The following is a 22,772-nucleotide window of genomic DNA, read 5'->3' as shown; positions in this document are numbered from 1 at the left end:
AAAACTGAAATGTCAGGGGCGCTGAAGAACTGTTTTGGTGGTTGAGAGCACTGGATGCTCTTCCAGAAGACCTGGGTTCAAGTCCCAGGACCACATGGCAGCTCCCGAGTATCTGAAACTCCATTCCCAAGGGTAGATCCTAGGCCCTCTTCAGCCTATGCGGGTACTGCACACATGCGAAGCACAAACATACATGCAAGCAAAACACCCAGACACATGAAATAAAAATGAGTAAATCTTCAAAAGAGGGAAAGTGCAAGAACTAATAATGGAGCCAGTGGGTAGTGGCACATGCTTGTAATCTCAGCAGTTAGGAGCCTGGAGGAAGGAAAATCCAGAGTTCAAAGCTAGCCTCAGCTGTGGAGTGAGTTTGAAACAAGCCTCAGCAACATAAAACCGTTTTCAAAAGAAAGTAGTGTGTCTGAGTATGTGAAACACTACCAGTCTAGAGATCTGGGAGCCAGGGCAGGCATTACAGTTTGGGATGTCCTTGGTGTGAGGGTGGCAGAAGCCACAGAGGGAGTGCGCTTGCCTAGGGAGAGGAGTAATGTTCAGCAAGCAGCTGGTGAGGGATGGAATGCTAGCTCCTCTAGGGGTGATGCGGGACGTTAGGAAAAGAGGGAGAAGGAATGGTGTAAAGAGGAGTAAAGTTAGGACACAGGTTCTTTCCTGTGATTTATGAATCATGGGTTACCAAAAAGAGAGCACAGAGTAAAAGTTTCTGTAAGCTCTCCCAGCATTAGATCACTGCCCTCCCTCCTGCCCAACTGCCATTCTCATCCTGAGCTACTGTGGGAGTCCTCTAGGTAACCATCTGAAAGCCGCAAGGTACTGGGATTTTGAAAATGTCACCATTCCGGTGTGGCCTGGAGCCCAACAACCACTGCTCCAGAGCCTTTTCCCAGGCAGGATCACAGTCCCCACAACCACTGCTCCAGGGCCTTTTCCCAGGCAGGGTCACAGTCCCCACAACCACTGCTCCAGGGCCTTTTCCCAGGCAGGGTCACAGTCCCCACAACCACTGCTCCAGGGCCTTTTCCCAGGCAGGATCACAGTCCCCACAACCACTGCTCCAGGGCCTTTTCCTAGGCAGGGTCACAGTCCCCACTTGCTCTCAACTGCCTGTTTGGCTTTGCCAGCCCCCTCTGTGCAGCCTGCCTGCAAAGCACTTCTCTAATAGGAACTCAGTTGTTTACATGGACAAGTGCTAGCTCTGGAGCTCTAGACTGGAATAACTCAGCAAGGCATTGTGGTGGGACCAAGTTAGGCCTGGTCATCCCAAGCCAGGGCCGCCATCCATCCACTTGGGCTTGCTGCCTCCCCTCTTTCTTGATTGGAAAGGTGCTCTAGGGGACAACCCCAGGCCCAACTGCTTACTTGGGTCTGCTAGAAGCCACTCCGTGGTTCCTGATCTCAGGCTTCTGCAGTAGCCTGCAAAAGCCCCAGCTCCAGACTGAGTCCATTGGTTTGCTTGGTTATCGGGTTTGTTTTCTTTTTAGAGGAGAGAGTGGAAGGGAAAGTCCCAGAGACTCTTCCAGAGCCACAGTGCCTTCCAGAGTGCAGGCCTCCTGCATGGGGTGGGGGGCAGCAGCAGGGGTATTATAGACTCACAGACCTGATTCTGAAAGCGGCTGTTGTTCCTTTCCCTGACAACCCGGTAAACATGGGTTATCCTTTGAGCTCCGGCTGCTGCAGCCCCCAGAAGAAGCAAACCCTTTAGCCTCAGCAGGGTGTGGAAGTCTATCTGCTGTTGTGCTTACGTGAAGATCCTCCAACTGATGAGGGGAGGGCGTGTCTCAGCAGAAATGGCCGCAAGTGCTTTCCTGCTGCTTCCCAGTCCCTAATCAGACTGTGACTTCTGAACTAAGCTCTCAGATTTCTCTCTCCTGAGTCTGAAATGAGGGCAGAGCTAGTGTCCATTTAGAGGTATGAGGTGGTTTCCTAAAAGCATTTTCCATGTTTTTGTCTTCCCACAAGGAGCGATATTTGTAAAAGAAGGTTAAAGAAACTGGATAAGGAAACCTCAGTACATTGTGGAGACAGTATAAAACCTTACCCCTGAACTCCTTGTTTTACAGTATTTTCACAGGGTTCTTAAAAGAGAGTTCCTAGAACATATGGAATGGTGCCTGTGCATGCATGTGTGCATGCGTGTGTGTTGACCAGCCTGGTCACTTCTGGTCAATTGATCAGTTTTAAGGGGTTTTTTTTTGTTTTGTTTGTCACATTGCAGTTGTCCAGGCTCCTCTGTAATTTTTTGTTTGAGCCAAAGCCAAAGTCTTACTATGTAACCCACTCTGGCCTTAAACTCAAATCCTCCTGTCTCAGTTCCCTTACAACTGGGATGAGCAATGCTGCTGTAGTGGATAGGGCATGTGTATCAGCAGCAAGCCATGTCTCAGAAAAGGCAACTCTTCTCCCCAAACACTGCTAACGTAACGTGGTGTCTTAGACTGGATCCTGGATCAGGTAAAGGACCCTGAGTGGAAAACAGCTGAATCCAAATCTAGTCTGGGCCATCGTGCAGTGGCAGAGTTCTTGTCCACCATGCATAAAGCAAACATCAAAACAGTTCTAATAATGATAGCTCCAAAACCCGAGTGTCTTAATGTGCTCACCTGGGCATCGCAGTGTAGACCTGTCACACGAGCCCTTGAGAGTTCCAGGGCACATAGGAGCTGGGTACAGAGAATGCATCACAAGTGTGTAAATTGTTAAATTGTACTCTCAACTTTTTTATGAATCGAAGATGTTTCCAAACAAGTAGTCTGTTTCTTTAGAAAAACAGTGCTTGCAAGAGACAGTGTCCTGAATGAGCCGTAGGCCTGGCTTTTTTTCACTTGAGTCAGTGCCAAGAAGCTTTTTAAATCAGTGGTTCTCAACCTTCCTAATTCTGTGACCCCTTAAAACAGTTCCTCATATTGTGCTGACCCCCAACCATAAAATTCTTTTCCTTGCTACTTCATAACTTTAATTTTGCTACTATTATGAATCATAATGTAAACATCTGTGTTTTCCGATGGTCTTAGGTGACCCCTGTGAGAGGGTCACCTCCCAAAGGGTCCTGACCGGCAAGTTCAGAACCACTGCTTTAAAAGAACTTGTGTATTTGGTGTTTATACTGCTGCCACTAGGTGGCAGTAGATGCCAGTGCACTGCTAACACATTGCCATGTCTTCCTCTTTAAAGGCTTTGTCACAACAAACAGAGCAAGGTGTACCTCCCAGAACCACCTTTCCCGCATGCAGAGGTAAGACAATGAAGCCAGTGAGCTAGGGCACAGAAGTAATGTGGATGATGGGATGACTCGGGATATCAAGCTTTATATCTAAAATATCCCTACATGGAGCCAGGTACAATGACGCACACGCACATCTGTAAACCCAGCACTACAGAAGCAGACAGGTTCTGAGTTCCAAGCCAGCCTGGGCACCAACAAGACTAAGTCTTAAGACACACACACACACACACACACACACACACACACACACCACTGATAGGGACTGAGTTTGATAGTGTAGGCCTTTAATCCCAGCACTTGGGAGGTAGAGATAGGTAGGTCTCTGAGTTCCAGGCCAGCCAGGGATACACAATGAGATGCTGTTTCAAAAACAAACAAAAATTTTTTAAAAGATAATAAGTACTCCAGCTCACAATTCATTTGCTTCCTCTAATTAAAACATCATATTATAAAGTCTGGACAGTTCACAGCCCATTTCTGTTATAGTCTGTGTGAAGGACTTTCATTCTGATATCTATTCCCAACATTTTAAGGAGCAGATCTATTATCAAAATGTTCTTTCTAGTCTTGTCAATCACATATGTAAAATTTCTTTCATTTTTAAATTATTTGTCTATGTGTCCATGTGTGTGCACCACTTATCAACCTTAATTGCCCCCCACACACCCCTTATTTTTTTGAGACAGGTTCTCTTACTGAACCTGGAGCTTATTAGTCAGCCAGGCTGCCTGGCTTTCAAGCCTCAGGAGTCGTCCTGACTCCACCTCCCCAGCACTGGACACATGTAGGCACACCAGCTTTTTATGTGGATGCCGGATCCAAACTCAGGTCCTCGTGCTTATACAGCAAACACTTTACCAACTGAGTATCCCCTGGTCCACGTGGAAAGTTCCAGTAGTGAAGATACCATGGCAGTTAGCAAGATGGGAAGTCCCTTCCTCACAGACCCGACGGGTGTCTGTGTGCCCTGTTTGACTTCCACCATCTGCTCCCCGAGTGGCATGGCATGCACGTTTCTGTGTGATCTCGTGGTATCATTACTATGCTATTGCTGCCTGACCAGCTATACCACACCACGAGTACACTACAGTGAATTTGGACAGTTCTCCTGTCATTGGACAGGTTCTTCCTCAATTTTGGTTACGTTTTTTTGTTAAAGAATTCTCAACTGATCGCCACTTCAGAAACAGCAATGGCTGGCACAGCTGCAAGCACACTTGGTGCCTTTGTTCCTGTAGACCATATTACATGAGAGTATTGCCAAAAATGCACAAGAACCCTGGGTGATAGCCCTGCTCCGCACTCAAAGGCCTGTCCAGACTCAAGTGGACTTGTGCACAGCCGCTGCCTCTACACGTTGTCTTTTCCAGAATGCCGTAGAGTTCAAGTAAAGAAGTTCACAGCCTTTTCGTAGTTCCGTCTTTTGCTTAGTAATACATTCATCACCATCTTCTCATAACTTCTTCAGCCCTGAATTAATATTCCATTGTCTTGATGTACCCGTTTATCTATTTACCAACTGTAGGACATTTTAGTTGTTTTCAAGTTTTGGCAATTATGAGTAAAACTGCTGAAGATGTCTGTGGGCAGGATTTTGTGGACCTTAAGCTTTGAGCTCCTTTAAGTTAAACACCAAAGGAGCATGATTACTAAGTCCTCTGGTGAGTGTGTATATACATTTGTTTAACAAACAATAACAAAGTCTCCCACAGTGGCTGTGCCATTTCCCATCCAGCAAGGAGGGTGGGCACCTCTATACCACGCTCTTTTTTCACCAGCCAGATATGGTGGATCTAGCCTCTGGCCATTGCACTGGATAAGGAGCAGGGTCTGATGCTTTGATTGGCATTTCCCTGGTGGTGCCGGATGCTAGCGTCTCCAGATGCTCACTGGCATCCTCTTTGGGGAGTTACATCCGCAGACCTTTGGCATTAGCCAGGTTGTTCAGTGTTAACAGCAGTCCTCAGGCAGGTGTGGCTTCTGTATGTCTCTTTCCTAGTCTGGGGCCTGTCATCCTCAACTGTATTTTTCAGTCATTTCTGCAGCACAGCTGGGTTCTTCAGCTGACAGCTCTTGGGTTTTGTACCTGTTCTAGCTCATTCAGACCAATAAGCTGAAGCACTACCCCAGCATCCATGGAGACTTCAGCAATGACTTCAGACAGCCGTGTGTGGTGTTCACTGGGCATCCTTCCCTCCGGTTTGGGGACGTTGTCCACTTCATGGAGCTCTGGGGGAAGTCTAGTCTCAACACTGTCATATTCACAGGTAAGAGTAAGCAGGTTCCTATCCTTTCTGTTGGGCTGGCAGTGTATGAGCCTCCAGGATAGAGAGGAAAGCCTAAATGTGACCCATCAACCTTGCACACACGTAATCTCAGCACTGAACAGGCTGAGTCAGGAGGGTGAAATTCCAGGGTAACCGGTCTCCAAAACTAAAATAAACAGGAATAAAATAGATAGGAAGGAATAGGAGTAAAGGTGTGTTGGATAACTGTGTCAAGCACAACTTTTGTTTCTGCTCTTTTTGATTCTTTGTTTTTTAATTCTGAAATCTGCTGAGCTGCTTTTTGATGGAATTTTGTAAGGTGTTGAGAACCTCAATGATTCTAGTAGTTGGTCTGGTTTCACCAGCTGGGGATTGTTTGCTTAGCTGGATCTTGGGTCTTTTGACTCTGGTCTGTTCTGACGTATAGCTGCTCTTCTGTAAACAGAGCCCTCAGGAAGGAGCAAGCCTTTAGTGAGATGAGGCCAGGCAGAGGTGATATGGGAATCTCCCTATGTTATCAACTATGGTCTCCCCACTGCCTTGAAGTGTAGAAATCTCACAAGCTGTGAAGTCAGACTCTTGAAAGCTTGTCGTTCCTCAGCCGTGCCCACCTGTATTAGTCAGGGCTCTAGAGCAGCAGAACTTATATTCATTCATTCATATAGGATCTATATGATGGGATTTATTGGAGTGACTGAATATATATTCATTCATTCATTCATATAGGATCTGTATGATGGGATTTATTGGAGTGACTGAATATATATTCATTCATTCATTCATTCATATAGGATCTGTATGATGGGATTTATTGGCATGCCCTTACAGGCTGCAGTCTAGCTACTCCAATAATGGCTGCCTGTGAATGGGAAGCCTAAGGATCCAGTAGCTCCTTAGTCCACAAAGCTGGATGTCTCAGCTTCAGTATATGTCTTCAGTATATGCTGAAGTCCCAAAACATTCGGCTCTAATGCCAGGAATCAATGTGATAGCAGATCAAGGGCAATCCGGCAAAGAACAAAAGCTTCCTTCTGTGTCATTATTTAGACTTCCAGCAGAAGGTATGGCCCAGATTAAAGGTGTGCCTTCCTGCCTAAAAGGTCCAGACTAGAAGTAGATTCACCCACTTCGAAACAAACACAAATAATCTCTCACAGGTGTGCCCTCCAGTTCTGGATTGTAATTCATTTCAGCTGTAGTCAAGCTGACATCCAAGAACAGCCATCACACCATCCCTAGCCTCACGTTCTTCACAGTACATGGATCATTGGTAACCCCTGTCTGGGTAGCTTCAGGCCTTAAGGAAAAGTAGATTGGCACCTCAGAGTAGCGCTGGCCCACAGTGGCTGTCCACACAGTGTCCTTCAACCTCTTCTTTCTTTATAACTTCATAATTCCTTTGAAGAACTGGATTGTTGCTAGCAAGATGGCTGACTGGGTAATAGAGCTGCTGAGCATGAAGGTCTGAGGTAGCAGCTCTCTGGTGGAAGGAGACACGCCCACAAGTTGTCCTCTGACCTCCACACACATGCCATGGTACATGCACACACCAGAAAATAAAAATAGCCTATTAAGAATGATTTTTAAGACTTGGGTTTGGGGTTAGAGAGTGTAATTACACCAACAGTGTCTGGGTCAGAGCACATGAGCCCTGCCTTGTGCTCGGCCTCAGAACTATCAGCAGCCCCAGACAGGGACCACCAGGAACTTGGCTGTTGGATTCCTTACAACCGTTGCACGAAGGTACACACATGGGGTGGAAGCATGGGGAAAAGCTTCTTGCAAGATCTCAGCAGGGACAGGGTGACAGACTGATGCATACATGTTGGGCTCCTTTTGCATCGGGTGCCCTCACAAGAATTCCAGTTAGTCACCTCAGTGTCCTGTGTAGAAGGCAAGAAGATAGCCAGACTAGAGTAATGGTTACTCACGTTAGGCTTGGTACAGTGTTGAGTTTTGTGTCTGTGCTGGATATTTGAAGGTTTCCCTGGATTTTTTGGTCCCTGAATAGCCGTGTCTCACATTGGTGCTCTGTGCAGTATACATCCAACAGGAAGACACAGTGGCTCAGCTGTACCAGGAGCACTCGCGACCCTCAAGGATCACTTTGCTGTTCTCAGACCACCCTAGAACAAAAACATTGATCCACAAAGCCTAAAGCTTGCCTATCACCAGGATTTTGCTGCTGAGGTTGTCAAGACAACACTGTAGTGAGGCAGGAGCTTGTCTCCTCTGCTCTCTGATGAACTGTGACTGACGTGACAGTAGTTACAGGGTTCCCTGGGCACCGTGAGAGAGGCCAGCTAAGAAATCAGAGGCTGTGAGATGCCCCGTTGCACTGGGCATCGTGCTGACGTTTATCCTGGCTTGTTAAGTTTCTGATTCCCACTCAATTGAGGGGGAGTTTTGTCCACCTTTCCTGCTTATATTATGACTACTGTATAGTTTTCCTTCCTGGGTGGCCATGTTACCAGAGTTTTAGAATGAAAGCCTGGGCTCTGGCAACCCTAAGAAGCTAGGCATAGCCACCCAACCCTGATAGGCCAATTAAAGACAAAATATAGTGAAAAGCAGCGAAAGATTTACTCAGTGTGGCCGTATTATGAAGAACAGGTACAGGGATCCAGTGACCACCCCTAGACCTTATGTTGGGTAGCAACATGAGATTTGAATAGAGATCTAGCGGTATGCCTTGTCAGCAATCCTGGTCAGGATGTGGGTCTGGCTACTGCTGACCCATCATAGTCCTCTGTAAAGTGGTCCTGTAAGCACACTGTTGGACTGTGAACTCTCTTCCTGGGAGCTGGGGCGGGCTCCTCCTCTGGCCGGTGCTAGCATTTCAGCCCTTTTCTGCCCCCAGCATGGGGCTCCTGGGGAAGTTTTAATTCTTTGAGGACCCTTGCTTCAGTAGCTGGATAAGCTGAGAGGAGGGGCTCAGTGTCCTAGCCTGTACTTGTCCCCTTGGGTATCACACATCTGGGTGGGGTGAGCATGATATACTGTTCTCTTGATGAGCAGCTCATTTGGTATGCACAATCCCTGCCAAGCAAACACTGGTGGCCCTTGAGAGAAAAACTGGGGCCTGGGCTCCTGGTGGGAGAGTGACAGTCTCAGCAGGAGCCTGTTGACAGGGCCTCAGGGATTGTGCAGCCTGTGAGATGTGTGATGTCAGGTAGGCACCGGTAGTGCTTTGTCTCCACCTGGGTGTTAATTTTGAGCAGCTGATTGGTATTCCTAGGACTTTACCAGGTATTGCCACTGGGAACTTACCATTTGTTTCTTAGAGGGGACACAAGAGAACATAGATCTCATTAGATCTCAGCTTTTTATCTGGAACTTTAGCATTGATTCCAGGCTGAATAAACTATCACTGTGATGCTTGCCAAACGGCAAGTTCATTTACTTTTCTTTTTTTTTCTTCTTTTTGGGACAGGGTCTCACTATGTAGCTCAGGCTGGCCTTAATCTAGCAGTCTCCTGCCTCAGTCTTCAGGGTGCTGACGTTACAGTGTGTACTGCCACACATGGTTCCTTTTCCGTTCTGTTTGTGAGCTAGCGTTCTGTTTAGAGAAAAGCTCATTGACTTATTTACCCTGTACTTGTCTCATCGGCTCTGTTTTGTAAGCTGTAGAGCCTACACCCATGCCTCCGGGTCCAAGGAGTCATCAGAGGGGGTCTACCCAGCCTCTCCCCTTCCTCCCATGGCCCATATCCTGTGTCCCTGCTCATTCTTCCCCCAGAGGACTGGCTGCTTAACCCTGACCATCTCGGATGCCAACTGGCTTGGCGGTGTCTGTCAACTGTGTGTTAAAGTCCAGTTTACACTTTCCAGAGCCTGATTTCTCCTACCTCGAGGCCCTGGCTCCTTACCAACCGCTGGCCATGAAGTGCATCTACTGCCCGATTGACACTCGCCTGAACTTCATCCAGGTGGCGAAGCTGCTTAAAGAAGTGCAGGTCTGTCTCCTCTGTGGCCAGGCTTTGGTTGTGGCTCTTCGTGAATCAGCTCTGCACAGCCCCAATGTGAAGATGCCTGTCCTCGGCTCTATAGAGTGCTGCCTGTTCCCCTTCAGACTTAAGGAAATGATCTTTATTCCCTGAAAGTTTCCGCTCCAAAGAAACGGAGGAAAGAAGGCATAAACAGGTCCTTTTGAAGAGGACCAGTTGTGGCCACTGAGAAGCACATGGTTGCCCCTCTCCTCCAAGTCAGTCACTCAGCTAAATCTCGGGTTGAGTGACATGGTGGGTTCATGGTTAGTCCATTGTGCAGAAAGGGAAAGTATTTCCAGTAAAGGGAGGATTTCTGCTCAGGGTGGCAGGGAATGAGCCAAGGCCTTGGGATGGCGAGTGGGAGTGGGGGTGTGGGGGGAGGCCATTAGAGCCAGCGAGGAAGACAGACAGTGAGAGGAAGGGTTCTGAGGCCTTGACCAGACTCTCCAAGGCTTGGGTGCCTGCTGAGGGACCTGCTCCTTCACCTGGTCATTCTCGGGTATGGTTGCTTCCTTCATCTCCTAGCTTAGCTCTTTCATCCTCTTCACAGACCCTGCCATCATGATGAGGTGCCCTTTTACAAAAGGCCAGGGCAGGGTTACGAGAGACAGGAAGCCGAAGAACCCCCAGAGGGTCAAGAAAGATTGATGCCAGTGCCCCAGCTTGTCACCTTGGATGGACACAGAGCATCCTGTGTGCTTATCAGCATGCAGAGGGAATTATTAGGGACCTTGTGCTTTTCATCACTGAGCCACTTAAGTCCAGGGCCCTAAGCCAGCTTCACACTCCTGTGTCACGTGCTAATATTAGAAATCAGAGCTGTCTGGTCCCTACCTTCAGTGAGTAACATTCCGGAGGAGGCTCAGACTGAGGCAGGGGACACAGAGCTGTCAGATGTTAGCCAGGTTAGAAACAACACAAGGCCCTGGGAGAAGTACTGGCTCAAAGGAACAGCGTATTAGATCCAGCCAGGCCTCACTGCTGGAAACCTTTATTCTTAAAAGGATTTTGGCGTGATCCACACTCTTAAGTCAGAGCAGGGACAATTCACTGACCTATGGATTGCCAGCATTAGTGTTCAGCTGGTGATGTTTGTACAGACATTTCATCCCCAGTTTGCTGTCAAACTCAGGCATGTGACCTGCAAGTTTCCACTGACCTGGGGATAACCCAAGATACGCCAAACCCAGAATACTGGGCTAGCACAAAGCTGCAGTTCCTGCTAGTCAAGGGCTTGTAATAGCTGATAGAGCAAGGATTACAGAAAGACTGCCCTTGAGGAGCTGAGCTCAGTTAGCTTAGGGAGTAAGACACAATGGACGTCACCACAGAAGTTACTTAGATGTAGTGAAAGGTGAAAGCAGGCGCAGAGAGGTTGCAGATCTTTCCTTCAACCTAGGTTCCTCACACAGTACTACTCATCTCCCATCAGGGTTAGCTAGGTTTGAGAGAACTCGCTCTAGTGGCCTGATTTAGTGGGCTTGGGCATTCAGGATGCTACACGGGTTATGAAGAGGCCTGGGGGTGCTGCTCTGCACCCAGCTCTGCCCTTTCTTGTGACAACCTTGTCCCATTGCTCCTCAGCCCCTGCACGTGGTCTGTCCTGAGCAGTACACCCAGCCACCCCCAGCCCAGTCCCACAGGATGGACCTCATGATCGACTGCCAGCCACCACCCATGTCCTATCACCGGGCTGAGGTCCTTGCCCTGCCCTTCAAACGACGCTACGAGAAAATTGAAATCATGCCAGAGGTGAGCTGCTGTCCTTTCGCCCTTAAAGTTTGTGCCGGAGTGCCCTCAGGGACCCGGCCTGTCTGTCAGAAATGGAGGAAAGAACACAGACCCTCAGGCACGTGAGCTTCAGATGGGGTCAAGGTTGCTGTCACACAGTACAATGTAAGACAGAATCCGAAGTGTCGTTTAGCCTCAGGCATGGAAAGTGCCTGTGCAAGATAAAAGGGTTAAAATCTACTGCAATTAGGAATGTCTCTCCCCAGACAGCAGCATGTCTGCAGCCTCTTTGATCTAGTCTTATAGGAAGGAGGATTTACACACTGAGCTGTCAGTCCTCAGGCCTGTTATCCAAGAAGACCCACTTACGGGGCATCGGACTGTCGCCCTCCTAGAGTGCTGGCCTAAGTGGTTGTGGTTTGGGGCTCTAGGCTGACTCTCTGGGAGGCAGAGCTGTGGCTGGTCACTTGTCCTCTCTGAGAAGCCCCACCTTGAGGCCTTGGAGGTAGCTTACCAGGGAACCTCTCACCAACTTGGTCCCTGTGATGCCATCCTCAGGCCTCCCATGCCAGCCTGACCTTGGCAGAGTGTTTGCGAACAGGGCAGAGTCAGGTGTTGGTAACTGCACTGCGCCAGTGGCACACCTCCCACTCCTCATGCTTTCTTAGTTCCTGGGAAGGCTCTCCCACCTTGTTTGTTGATGTTTAATGCTATAAGCGACTCCTCTACCCAACTGATACCGAATGCCAGCGCTTATGTAATGGCATCTTGCACCTTTACTTGTGTTTTTAATGAAGGCGCCCTGGCTTTGTGGAGATGTGTACAGCTGAGGACAGCACATAGCCAGGCTGAGCACCAGGACCCTGGCGGTCCAAGCTCACTGCAGTATGCGCTATAGCTGCACAGGAGAGGCACCCCTTCGCTTCAGTCATTGGAAAAGACAGTCCCTCGGGAGGAGCCACTTGTCCTGCCAGAGATCAGAAAGGCACTGAGTCCACTCGCCCTGGGCCACTGTCCCCCCTGAATCTTCCCTCCCCCTCAGGGAACCCATCTGAACCCTGCGTTTGCTTTCAGCTGGCAGACTCCCTGGTGCCCATGGAGATCAAGCCTGGCATCTCTCTGGCAACTGTCTCGGCTGTGCTGCACACGAAGGACAACAAACACGTTCTTCAGGTACTGAGGGCATGTGGGAGCCCAGGAGAGACCCCTCCCCTCAGGAAAGCTCTGGCCCCCAGCCAGCTCCCAGTTCCCCATATCCCAGTCACTGAAGGTCAGGGTGAGTGAGACGTGTGTGTTCTTGAAACACAGAAGGCATTTTAGACAAATTCTTAGCCACGTGCCTCAAACCGCACAAGCCATCCTGAGGAGTGTCCCGTTGCCCCACTCTGGAAGTCATGGGCACATTCCTGGGGATCCCCAAACCCGAGCACTACGGGATGAGGCCTGGGAACAAGCTCAGCATGAGCCTACGCGTGTGGGCAGCACTCACCGCTGAAGAACCCCTTCCCCACTTGGACCGAGTGGCCTGTGTGCCCCTGCAGCTAGCGCTGAGTCCCAGGCACTGTGCTGGTGCTACCTACCGTGCCTTCTCCCTGCTAACCCTCAGAGCCCCGAGCCCAGGCTTTCTCTGCCCCCAGTGTCCTGATGTTTCCACAGCTGTCTGCTTTACCTGCTAGACGCTACAGTGTGTTCTTGGCCAATGGCTGGCTGTGGCTGCCACTGTGTTAGGAGGGACCTCATCAGCAGGTAGTGGGATCCCTCGAGGTGTAAACATGGCTCTGGTTGAAGGGCAGATAAGATGTGCCCGAGCACATGGTTTGCATTAACCCCCGTGGAACCCAGGTGATGATGAGCCTGGCTTCATGCCACAGGGGACTCCAGACCAGCAGGGTCAGGATCTCAAGTCAGTGAAGAGGCTCTCACTGAAAGCCGCACTTTCACTCTGCCTAGCCCCCTCCCAGGCCCCCCCAGCCCACCAGCAGTAAGAAGAGGAAGCGGGTGAGTGAGGACGTTCCTGACTGCAAAGTGCTGAAGCCGCTGCTGAGCGGCTCCATCCCGGTAGAGCAGTTTGTGCAGACCCTGGAAAAGGTGAGCTTGCTGGCCTGACCTCCTCCTAATGAGAATAGCCTAATACTAGCGTGTCACAGAAGAAGGGGAGGCTCAAAATAGGCTAAGCCAAAGGACGACTTCCTTCCCGGGCTCTCCCCAAGACAGTGTACAGACTCAGCACCAGCCTTACCTTCAGTTTAGGACTAGGGAGCAGAACTCCAGAAACAGGTGTGGCACATTAAAGACTGCCTGTCCTCACTGGAGCCAGGAGGGCTAGAATCAGCATGGCTGGGTGGGTCAGTGATTCAGTCAGAAACATGATGGGGACAGTCAGTCCTGTCTTGGTGCCCCAGGCCCTAATGGCTGCTTCTCCCAAAGGAGAGGTTGTTTTGTGTATGGGTATTCTGCCTGCATATCTTTGTATCATGTACATGCCTGGTGCCCAAGGAAACCAGAAGAAGAGGTTGGATCCCCTGAAACTAGAGTTACAGTTATGAGCTGCCATTGGGTGCTAGGAATTGAACCAGGGCTCAGGTTCTTTGAAAGAACAGCCAGTGCTCTTAACCATGGAGCCATCTCCCAGCCCTGAAAGGGGAGATTTCTTGACTGCGCTGGTGCTGGGAACAGGCGGCGGGTAGCACACTACCTTAAAGATTTTTGTAATTCTGTCCTCAGTCACAGGATTGGAATGGTCACTGTTTCCACATTATCACTCTTGCTAGGAAGAGGGGGATGGGTTGAAGATGGCAGGGGGCATGCTTCTGGGAGAACTGGGCTAGCTCCAGTACATGATAGCAGGGAGGGACATTCTGCTACTAAGCTATTAATAACCACAGTGTCTCAGCTGCCGACTTCTTTCAAGTCTCAAAAGCACGGCTTCCTGTCTCAGTAGGCTTGGTCCTCATCTTTTGATTTTCCCAAACTGCTCTCAGGATTTCTCACAGTCCTGCAGATGAGCAAAGGACCCCATCTCCCTTGTGGCCCGATAGGGCTCCTAGTTCTTATCTGAGTTTTTAAATGATTATTCCTCAAAATAACTTGCTTTTCCACAGTGACCTTACCTTTTCTCCTGCCTGGCTCGTCCAGGAGCAAGCCTCTTTGTGCGAGCCCTGCGTACCTCACCTGCTTCCTTCCCAAAGCCGAGCGGGTGTTGTCTGCAGCCAGGGACAAGCAGTCCCCCCTGCACTGGGCCCTTCGCCTGTTTGATGTCCCACCCGGGGAACTCTACTTAGTGGTCCTGGTTTCTAAGGAGATGCTACAGTTAGCAGTAATGGTGGCTAGAGAGATGCTGCCAGACCCCCAGGTTAGCGGTACCTTGCTGTGAGGAGTGGTTTTCCCTAGGGCTCAGAACTGTGGAGACCGAACGTGGGCAGGGGCCAAGATCAACAACCTGGTGTTCCCCCCGAACCTCAGAAGAGTCTGGATGTGCTCAATCCCTCGTACACTCCTAAACGGTGGGGGATTCAGCTGTTTTCCTGACTTTGTATGTTTGGGGTCTTCTATAAATATGAAACTCCGGGTGGATCCTGACCCCGGTAGTCCAAAGAGCTGTGTTGGGAGTAATGCCAATCTCGAGTGCTCAGTCAGGCCTTGCTTTCAGAGTAACCATCCTCCTCTTTTCTCTTGAACAGCATGGCTTCAGTGACATTAAGGTGGAAGACACAGCCAAGGGCCATATTGTCCTGCTGCAGGAAGCCGAGACACTCATCCAGATTGAAGACGACTCAACTCACATCATCTGTGACAATGATGAGACTCTGAGGGTACGATTGCGGGACCTCGTCCTCAGGTTCCTACAGAAGTTCTGAGTGGGGCATCCATGACCTCCAAGGCCTTTCACCTCAGACAGTCTGGTGGTGTCCTCTGACTTTCAGAGAAGAGAGGTGTCTCTGGGCCAGGACCTGCATGTCCTTGTACTGCTGAAGCTAAGAACTTTGGGAATCCTGTCCTTTGCAGTTCCGGAGCTCTTGAGCAGCTTGGGCTTCAGTATGACAGACATCCTTTCCTAAGGGAAGTGTAAAAATGACTGACCTGTGTTTCAGGGTTCGCAGGGGGCAACTCTTGACCTCCCTGCCTACTGTACTACACCAGATAAAGGACTGTCCCCCAAACCAGAAAGCAAGCCTACAGCTCTGTTCTGTGGCCCATTCTGCTAAAATAAACATTATTTTTATAGAAGTACCTTGTTCTGTTGAACCACAGTCTAAATAATGATTTAATATCTGGGGGCAGGGGTCTGAAAGGACACCCAACAGTGAAAATGCCACAGCACATCTGTCTAACCTCTGCCTTAATCATAACCCAGCCCGGTTTACAAAAATGCAGCTATAATCCCAGTGCTGGAGAATTCAGTCATCCTCTGATAAACAGCAAATTCAAGGCCAGCCTGGGCTCTTCAGACTCTGTCTCAAGAAGCAGAAACAAGCCAGATATGGTGGTGCATGCCCTTAGTTCTAGCACCTGCCTCCTGAGTTCAAAGACAGCCTGGTCTACAGAGTGATTTCCAGGACAGTCGGGGCTACACAGAGAAACCCTGTCTTGAAAAACAAAAGAGAGGAGGAGGGGGCAGCAATAATGAATTCAGATATATTTTAATTCTGTGAAAAGGTACTTTAAAAAAAAAAGATTTATTTATTATGTATACAGCATGTATGACTGCATGCCAGAAGAGGGCACCAGATCTCATTAAAGGTGGCTATGAGCCACCATGTGGTTGCTGGGAATTGAACTCAGGACCTCTGGAAGAACTGTCAGTGCTCTTAACCATGAGCCATCTCTCCAGCCCGAAAAGGTACTTCTTACACAAATAGGTGACGACCTTGTAGGGAGACCCCTGAGCAGTACAATCCAAGAATTCAGTGAAGCCTTCTTTAATGACACTGGCAGAACAGCCTAACAACATGCATCTCTTAGAGTGCGTATCCGGTTTGGTGGTGCGTGGCTGCTGCTCCACCCCACTAGCTGACAGACATGCTGCTTTCCAGCCCCTGCTCACAATGCAGGAGGAAGGATGGTTTCAGAAGGACCCTTCAGAGATGGATGCTTGTGGATCACACTGGGCCCGACCACATCTACGAAAGCCAGCTTTGCAAGTAAATGGCAATGCCTTGGACCTGGGTAGCACGGGTGGGAGGACAGCTGGAAGTCTGTCAGCCATGGTGGTGCAGGCCAGGATGCTCAGTTTCTCTAGAGATGGGAAGATCCCAAGTCCAAGGCCAGCCTAAGCAATTTAATGAGATCCCGTCTCAAAAAGAGGGCTGGGGGGGTGGGCAGCTAGCATGTATCCTAGCATGTGTGAGGCCCTGGGTTAGGTCCCAACCATGAGGAAATAAAATTGGTCTAACAGCTGAATGTCACAAGGGGTTTAGTGACATGGGAGCTAAAGGAAGTGCTGTAGAGGGGATGGCACAGGCTCTGGGGGGACTGGTGATCTCTCCTGGAACTGTATCTGGGGTGAGCTCTTGGTTGGCAGACGAAAGGGATTTCACTTTCCCATCTTCACCGTGGGCACATTTTGCCGAGGATCCTGGAATGTACCTCAGACTCCACTACGTGAGCCCATCTGGGAGGGGCAGGACTGGGGGCCTGCTCTGCAAGCTGGGTGCTGTTTCAGGAGATTATGTAGGTGCATCACCTTCTCTCTCGTGAAACTTCTGAGAGATCAAACTAAACTTTAAACATCTTGGAAAAATGAAAACGTATTATAAAGCTCAAAAGACCCACACATGCATTTAAATACACTGTCTACCAGGTATGCATCCAGAAAGAAGTGCCTTGGGGACAGTCAGTCTGACTTTGTGAAGTCTGATCAGAGGGCCTGGAGGCATTGATCCTCCAAAAGACTGATGCCTGGCAGGTGGGATGACTTGGAAGTTATGGAGGGTAATTAAGTCATCAGCACCCACTTGGCCACAGAAGCTAGATGGAGACAAGGCATTCTTCCAGCAGAGTGTGGTGCTGCTGTCCCAGGTACAGGGAGAGAGCCAGGTGACTGACTAGGGTTAGATATTTAGAAGCCACAATCGGTTGGTTAGTAGAACCCACAGGACTAACGAAAGCTGCTTGTGACTGGCCCTGGCTCAGGAAGTACCCACTGACACTCAAGAACTCCATCCAATGGGCTGGGGATTTAGCTCAGTGGTAGAGCACTTGCCTAGCAAGCACAAGGCCCTGGGTTCGGTCCTCAGCTCCAGAAAAAAAAAAAAAAAAACTCTACCCAAGCCTAGTGGGTATCGATGACTAAATGGAGCCTGAGGAACCCGCTTTTGTCTGTTTTCTGTAGTCTCAGAGGGAGCCCACCGAGTTAAGATAGCCTGGTGCTCCAGGCGCAGCCCAGAGAATAGGTCACGGAGCCACTGCTCACCTGTGATCTGGGCCTTCCCAGTGTGGAGCAGTGAGTGCCCCATCTTCTAGTCTCCCTCCGTCCACTCACACTGCGCCACAGGAGCAGAAGTGCCGGGCAGCGCTTCAGGAGCTGAGCACAACCTGAGTGACAGACTGTCCTTGCTAGAGTAAACAAGTCCATTTATTTTGCACAGTCTCTGTAACTCATTGTCTGCCTGTTTCAAGACAGGGTCCTGACATAAGTAGCCCAGGCTGACCTCACCACCATGTCTGTCCGTCTGTCTGTCTTTTAACAAGTCTTTCCCCAAAGGATTAAAGCATGGATCTACTGCTATAACAAGTGACCTCAAACCTAGCAGCTTCCAAACAGCAGACGTTTCTTCCCTCGCAGTTCTGTGGCTCAGGGACCTGTTGTGGCTTAGGCAGAGCTCGTGGCCCCACTCCGCTGGAGTTCCCAGCCCAGCTTCTTTTTCCTCACAGCCACAGTCCAGTGCTGGACGTGGGGCCTGAAATACAGAGTTTCAGTGAGTGTCCCAAAAATGGCCAGTTTGTGGCTCCTGCCTTCTACATCTGCCAAGGAGACAGGACTCCTGGTCCATTCCTCTCAGGCAAGGGCACGCCGTTCTCCATCTCACTCCACAGCTTCCAGCCCACAGCCCTCACAATATCCTGGAAAGGCAGGAGTTGGCTTTTCCAGATGACGTAGAAGGACCAACAGGAACTGTCCCTATGTGATGGTGCACTGAAGAGCTAGGAAACTAGGACCAAAACGGGCTGCTTCTCCCTCCCCAACACAGGCACCGGGACAACAGGCTGCCACTGCAGGGAGGTAGATGGTACCTGTTTTCAGGCCCTCCACAGTAGGATGACACATCGATGCGTTACTTTGAACCTGGGGTAGGGTGTAAGTAACCAGCTCTGGTTCAGGAGGAGAACAGCTGAACCTGGAGACAGACGATAGAGAAGTGAGCCAAAGATGGCTGGTGCCATGGGCTCCAGCCAGGTCATGAGCTTAAATCCTGGGGCTTTTCTACCAGTCCCCACAGCTTCGCGTGCCCCAGGCTTCAGTCCCGCCGTCACATGGTTTCATGTGTATTTCAGCATTTGCAGCTTAGCCCCATGGTGTCTGAGCGGGGTCTTTATGCAGGTCTTGTCATTAGGTGTCAGGGGGTCCTGTGGGTCCTGTGCCATGTGGGTCGGTCCAAGAAAGGTCACTCCAGGATGAAATTGTAAGGCCTGTGTGGCAGAGGAAGGTCCAGCCTCTGGTGAACTGAACCCTAAAGAGCCTTACAAAAGGCATATTTATTGACTGTGACACCAAGTTTTTTTGGGGGTGAAGTATTTCCTCATACAAAGGTCCTATCTAACCTCTATGTCTCTCCAGAGGAAAACATCACATGCCCTCATGACTTTAGTCCTCCTGTACTGTGTAAATACACAATAATCCAAGAGCCTTAGGTGTCTTGTGACCAAAGTCATGCAAAGGCTGCAGTACCCCCCACCCCCACAGAAAAACAATTCTACAAATCACAGAAAACAATCAGTGTTTTCCACAATGATTCTTCAAGGTCAAAGTGCTTCTAGAAAACAGCTTCAGTCCTTGGGAAGCTCATGGTAGGTGGAGGAAACCAGTTCCCGGAAGCTGACCTCTGACCTCCACGTGTGCGTGTGGCATGTGTCCTCCCACCATAAGTAAACATGTGTAACTTCTTTAAAGAATTACAGGCCCAGCCTACCTTGTTTTGGTTTTGGTTTATTTGAGACAGGGTTTCACTGTGTAGTCCTGGCTGTTCTGGAACTCGCTTTGTAGACCAGGCTGGCCTCGAACTCAGAACTGCCTGCCTCTGCCTCCTGGGATTCCTGGTGGTCAGTTTCTTAAATACAGTTTCATAAGTACCAACACTGTTAAACTCACTGTCCTTCACCTTTGCTCTGAAATGACTTCCTGATTCAGTAGAGGCCTTCCTGATCAGATGGAAGAGGTTGGTAAGTTGCCTACAAACAAAAACTGGCCATGAACTAAAAACAGTTTACAATTTAGAGAGATCACATGACCTGCAAAGCTTGAGCTTTGTGATACATTTAAAAAAAAAAAATCAGTGCTTGTTCATGTGCTGTGTTGTTGGACTATCTGTGATTCCTCATGCTGGGCAAGAATAAACAGCGAGATGCCCCCAATAGCTCCCACCAGACACAACCTCATGTTTAAACTTCACACAAAGTATGTAGGGACGAGTGGCATAAGATGATAGACTGGTATAGAGGTAGATTGAATAGTAACCACACACACTCAAAACTCAGAGGAATTGGAGAGTGAGGAAAGGGCGGCCCACCGGAGGAAACACTCCGCTGGCAGGGAGGGATGGCAAGGTTCCATCGTGGGTGGACGGTGGTGTGCAGGGCGGCAAGCCCCGGGAGAGCTGAAAGGGAGAAATTGTTATGGCCAATTTCAACAGTGAAAACAACTAGCCAGGCAGTGGTGGCGCACACCTTTAATCCCAGCACTCAGGAGGCAGAGTCAGGCAGATCTCTGTGAGTTCGAGGCCAGCCTGGTCTACAAAACAAGTTCCAGGACAGCCAGGGCTATACAGAGAAACCCTGTCTTGGAAAAAGAAAAACAAAACAAAAAACTTATATCCTGCCTCCAAGTGCACATTAAGAACAAGATTAAAATTGTTGGCAGTGGGGAGGACACACCATGTGGACAGCCGTGTACCAGCTAAATAGACTGGAGGGCAGTGTTGCCAGAGGTGACAGTTTATCAGGGGGATGTGCTGTGGGATATTCTGTATGGCAAATGTGTTGATTAGTCAATAAATAAAACACTGATTGGCCATTGACTAGGCAGGAAGTGTAGGCGGGACAAGGAGGAGAATAAAGCTGGGAAGTGGAAGGCTGAGTCAGAGAGACACTGCCAGCCGCCATGATGACAAACAGCATGTGAAGATGCCGGTAAGCCACGAGCCATGTGGCAAGGTATAGATTAATGGAAATGGATTAATTTAAGCTGTAAGAACAGTTAGCAAGAAGCCTGCCACAGCCATACAGTTTGTAACCAATATAAGTCTCTGTGTTTACTTGGTCAGGTCTGAGCATTTGTGGGACTGGCAGGTGAGAGAGATTTGTCCTGACTGTGGGCCAGGCAGGAAAACTCTAGCTACAGGGATGTGACCACAGCTGTGTATCAGCAGTGCCGAGGGGCAAGCTGCAGAGCTGGAAATCTGATGACACCAATTGTGAAAACAGCCAAAGCAGTACGTTTATAAATGAGCTAGACAGAACTCAACAGCCTTCACCCAAGCTGCACCTCTTGGGCACAGAGGTGCTGCACTCCAGCTGCAGACCACACAGTCTGCAGTAAGAGCATGTGGTGTCTTTCTTATGGAGACCATGTGCCAGGCGATAGAGCAAGTCTTACTATATTTAACTACTGTATCGTCCAGCCCTGGTTAAACTCAGCTGGATCACAAAACAAAACAAGGTATGGGGAGTGAACAGGCATACACAGGGAAAAGGGGGTTGGCAGGAGTGGGACAGGTGTGAGTGGCAGATAAGTGATCAGATGAATTATACATGTGCACGAAAGTGTCAGCAAGTGTAGTAAGGACGGCAGCATGTTAAGTTTAGACAACGCTTCCCATCATCAGTCCCTAGGAAATGTGGCCTGAACTTCGAACCCAAGACTGGCAGCGCCACAGGCTGCTGAGCATGCGGCACTGAACACACCCAGCATCACTGCAAGTACAAAAGGCAGCGATCGCTTCAGGAAACTGTACAAGTGTGCATAGCCTGACACCCCTGCTCACAGGTACCCACTGCAGGGAGAAAGGTGGGTCCACCGTGGGCTTGCTCGTCAGCATTCACAGCAGCTTAATTCCGAACAGCTCAACTCGGGAAATGGCCCAAGTGCCCAAGATGCCTCCAGCTCCAGGCAATCCTCCTGCCTCTTGAGCACTTGGACTACAGGTCTGCACCATCACACCTGGCTCACTCATCATTGCAATGCACGAATGACGGCTAGCAAGACAGCTACCCCCTTTCCACCCTTCCTGCCGCCTCCCCCAGCAGAGAGTCTAAACCCCACCCTACAAATATCCCCAAGGTCATTCAATGCCTGGGTACCTTGGAAGCAATCCAGCTCACTCTGCCGTGGGTTCAGCCTGCCCCGCTCTCCCATCGGGAGCCCACTAATGGCTTGGTGCTTTCCTTGGTGGGTGCTCCTTCCTCAGTGGCTGATGCAGAGCACACAGGAGGCCACGGCCAGCCAGCAGGGCTGCTCTGCCAGGAGACAGGACAGCAGCCACTTCTCAGCACACACCCCAAGGGCAGCTGCAGCAGGTGAGCAAGGCCTCCACACTTGAAACACATGAAGAGCCAAGCAAGCAGTTGGCTTTATTTCAGTCCATCGCGTTTGCTCATGTGCGCCAAAGCCGACTTTCCGTCTTACGGAAGGCCTACGCCTGGCAGTTTTTGCCACTTTCTGAGACTACACCTCTAGCCAATGGCTGTGACCCCACCAGTGCTGTGGGCTGACACCCCAGTGTCTGAGCACATATACTCCACAGCAGTGCCCACACCCCAGCTCACCATCTGTAACCAGCCCTAACACGTGAGTGACAGCGCCACAGACAGACCCCGCTGACACTCTGGATTCCACAGGTGGGCCTGAGGCAGAACTAAGCCAGAAATTCTAAATAGGCATTCTCTGTGGATGCAGTGAGATTGTTTACATCACAGCCTCCTTCACCCTCCTCAGTATTCTGGGCAAGAAGTCTAACTATGGCATGAGTCCCCCACTGTTGGCCCCAGCAGGGGGACACGTTTAAGTCCTATCAATCTTCAATGTCAGAGCCCTGGGCTCCCACCTGCAGAGCCAGAAGAGGGCCTGCCACTTGAGGCCTTCCCAGGGTTCCATCTTCGACAGCCCAGGACAGCACTTGCTCTCAACCCCTGTAGAAATTCTCAGATGCAGACACCGAAGGCCTATGATCTGATGTGCAGTGACACCCAGAGGCCACCCCTACCAGGTCAGCAGAGGACATCACAGCACATTTTTAAAGGCTGGTGGGAGGGGCCAGAGATGGCTCTTGTGGTTAAAAGACCCGTTGCTCTTGCCCAGGGCTGGACCTCCATTAGCACACACATTGGGTG

The 22,772-nt window shown here is 49.8% G+C and overlaps 1 protein-coding gene across 1 annotated transcript in view; it reads left to right on the top strand.

The window, feature by feature from the left end:
- Window positions 1-15,455, top strand: part of Ints9 (integrator complex subunit 9) — a 90,721-nt gene extending 75,266 nt beyond the window's left edge. Inside the window, exons 11-17 of the mRNA XM_052732940.1 lie at window positions 3,190-3,250; window positions 5,337-5,508; window positions 9,340-9,464; window positions 11,082-11,249; window positions 12,303-12,401; window positions 13,179-13,316; window positions 14,909-15,455. Of these exons, the coding sequence (XP_052588900.1) occupies window positions 3,190-3,250; window positions 5,337-5,508; window positions 9,340-9,464; window positions 11,082-11,249; window positions 12,303-12,401; window positions 13,179-13,316; window positions 14,909-15,085 (940 nt within the window). The 3' untranslated portion in view covers window positions 15,086-15,455. The remainder of the gene's footprint in view (window positions 1-3,189; window positions 3,251-5,336; window positions 5,509-9,339; window positions 9,465-11,081; window positions 11,250-12,302; window positions 12,402-13,178; window positions 13,317-14,908) is intronic.
- Window positions 15,456-22,772: the final 7,317 nt, after the last annotated feature.

Source organism: Peromyscus californicus, unplaced genomic scaffold (assembly GCF_007827085.1).
Source record: "Peromyscus californicus insignis strain IS unplaced genomic scaffold, ASM782708v3 Scaffold_12__1_contigs__length_115047231, whole genome shotgun sequence".
Classification (NCBI taxonomy): Eukaryota; Metazoa; Chordata; class Mammalia; order Rodentia; family Cricetidae; genus Peromyscus; species Peromyscus californicus.
The sequence above is the reverse complement of the archived record's forward strand: the minus strand, read 5'-3'. Positions and strand labels throughout refer to the sequence as shown.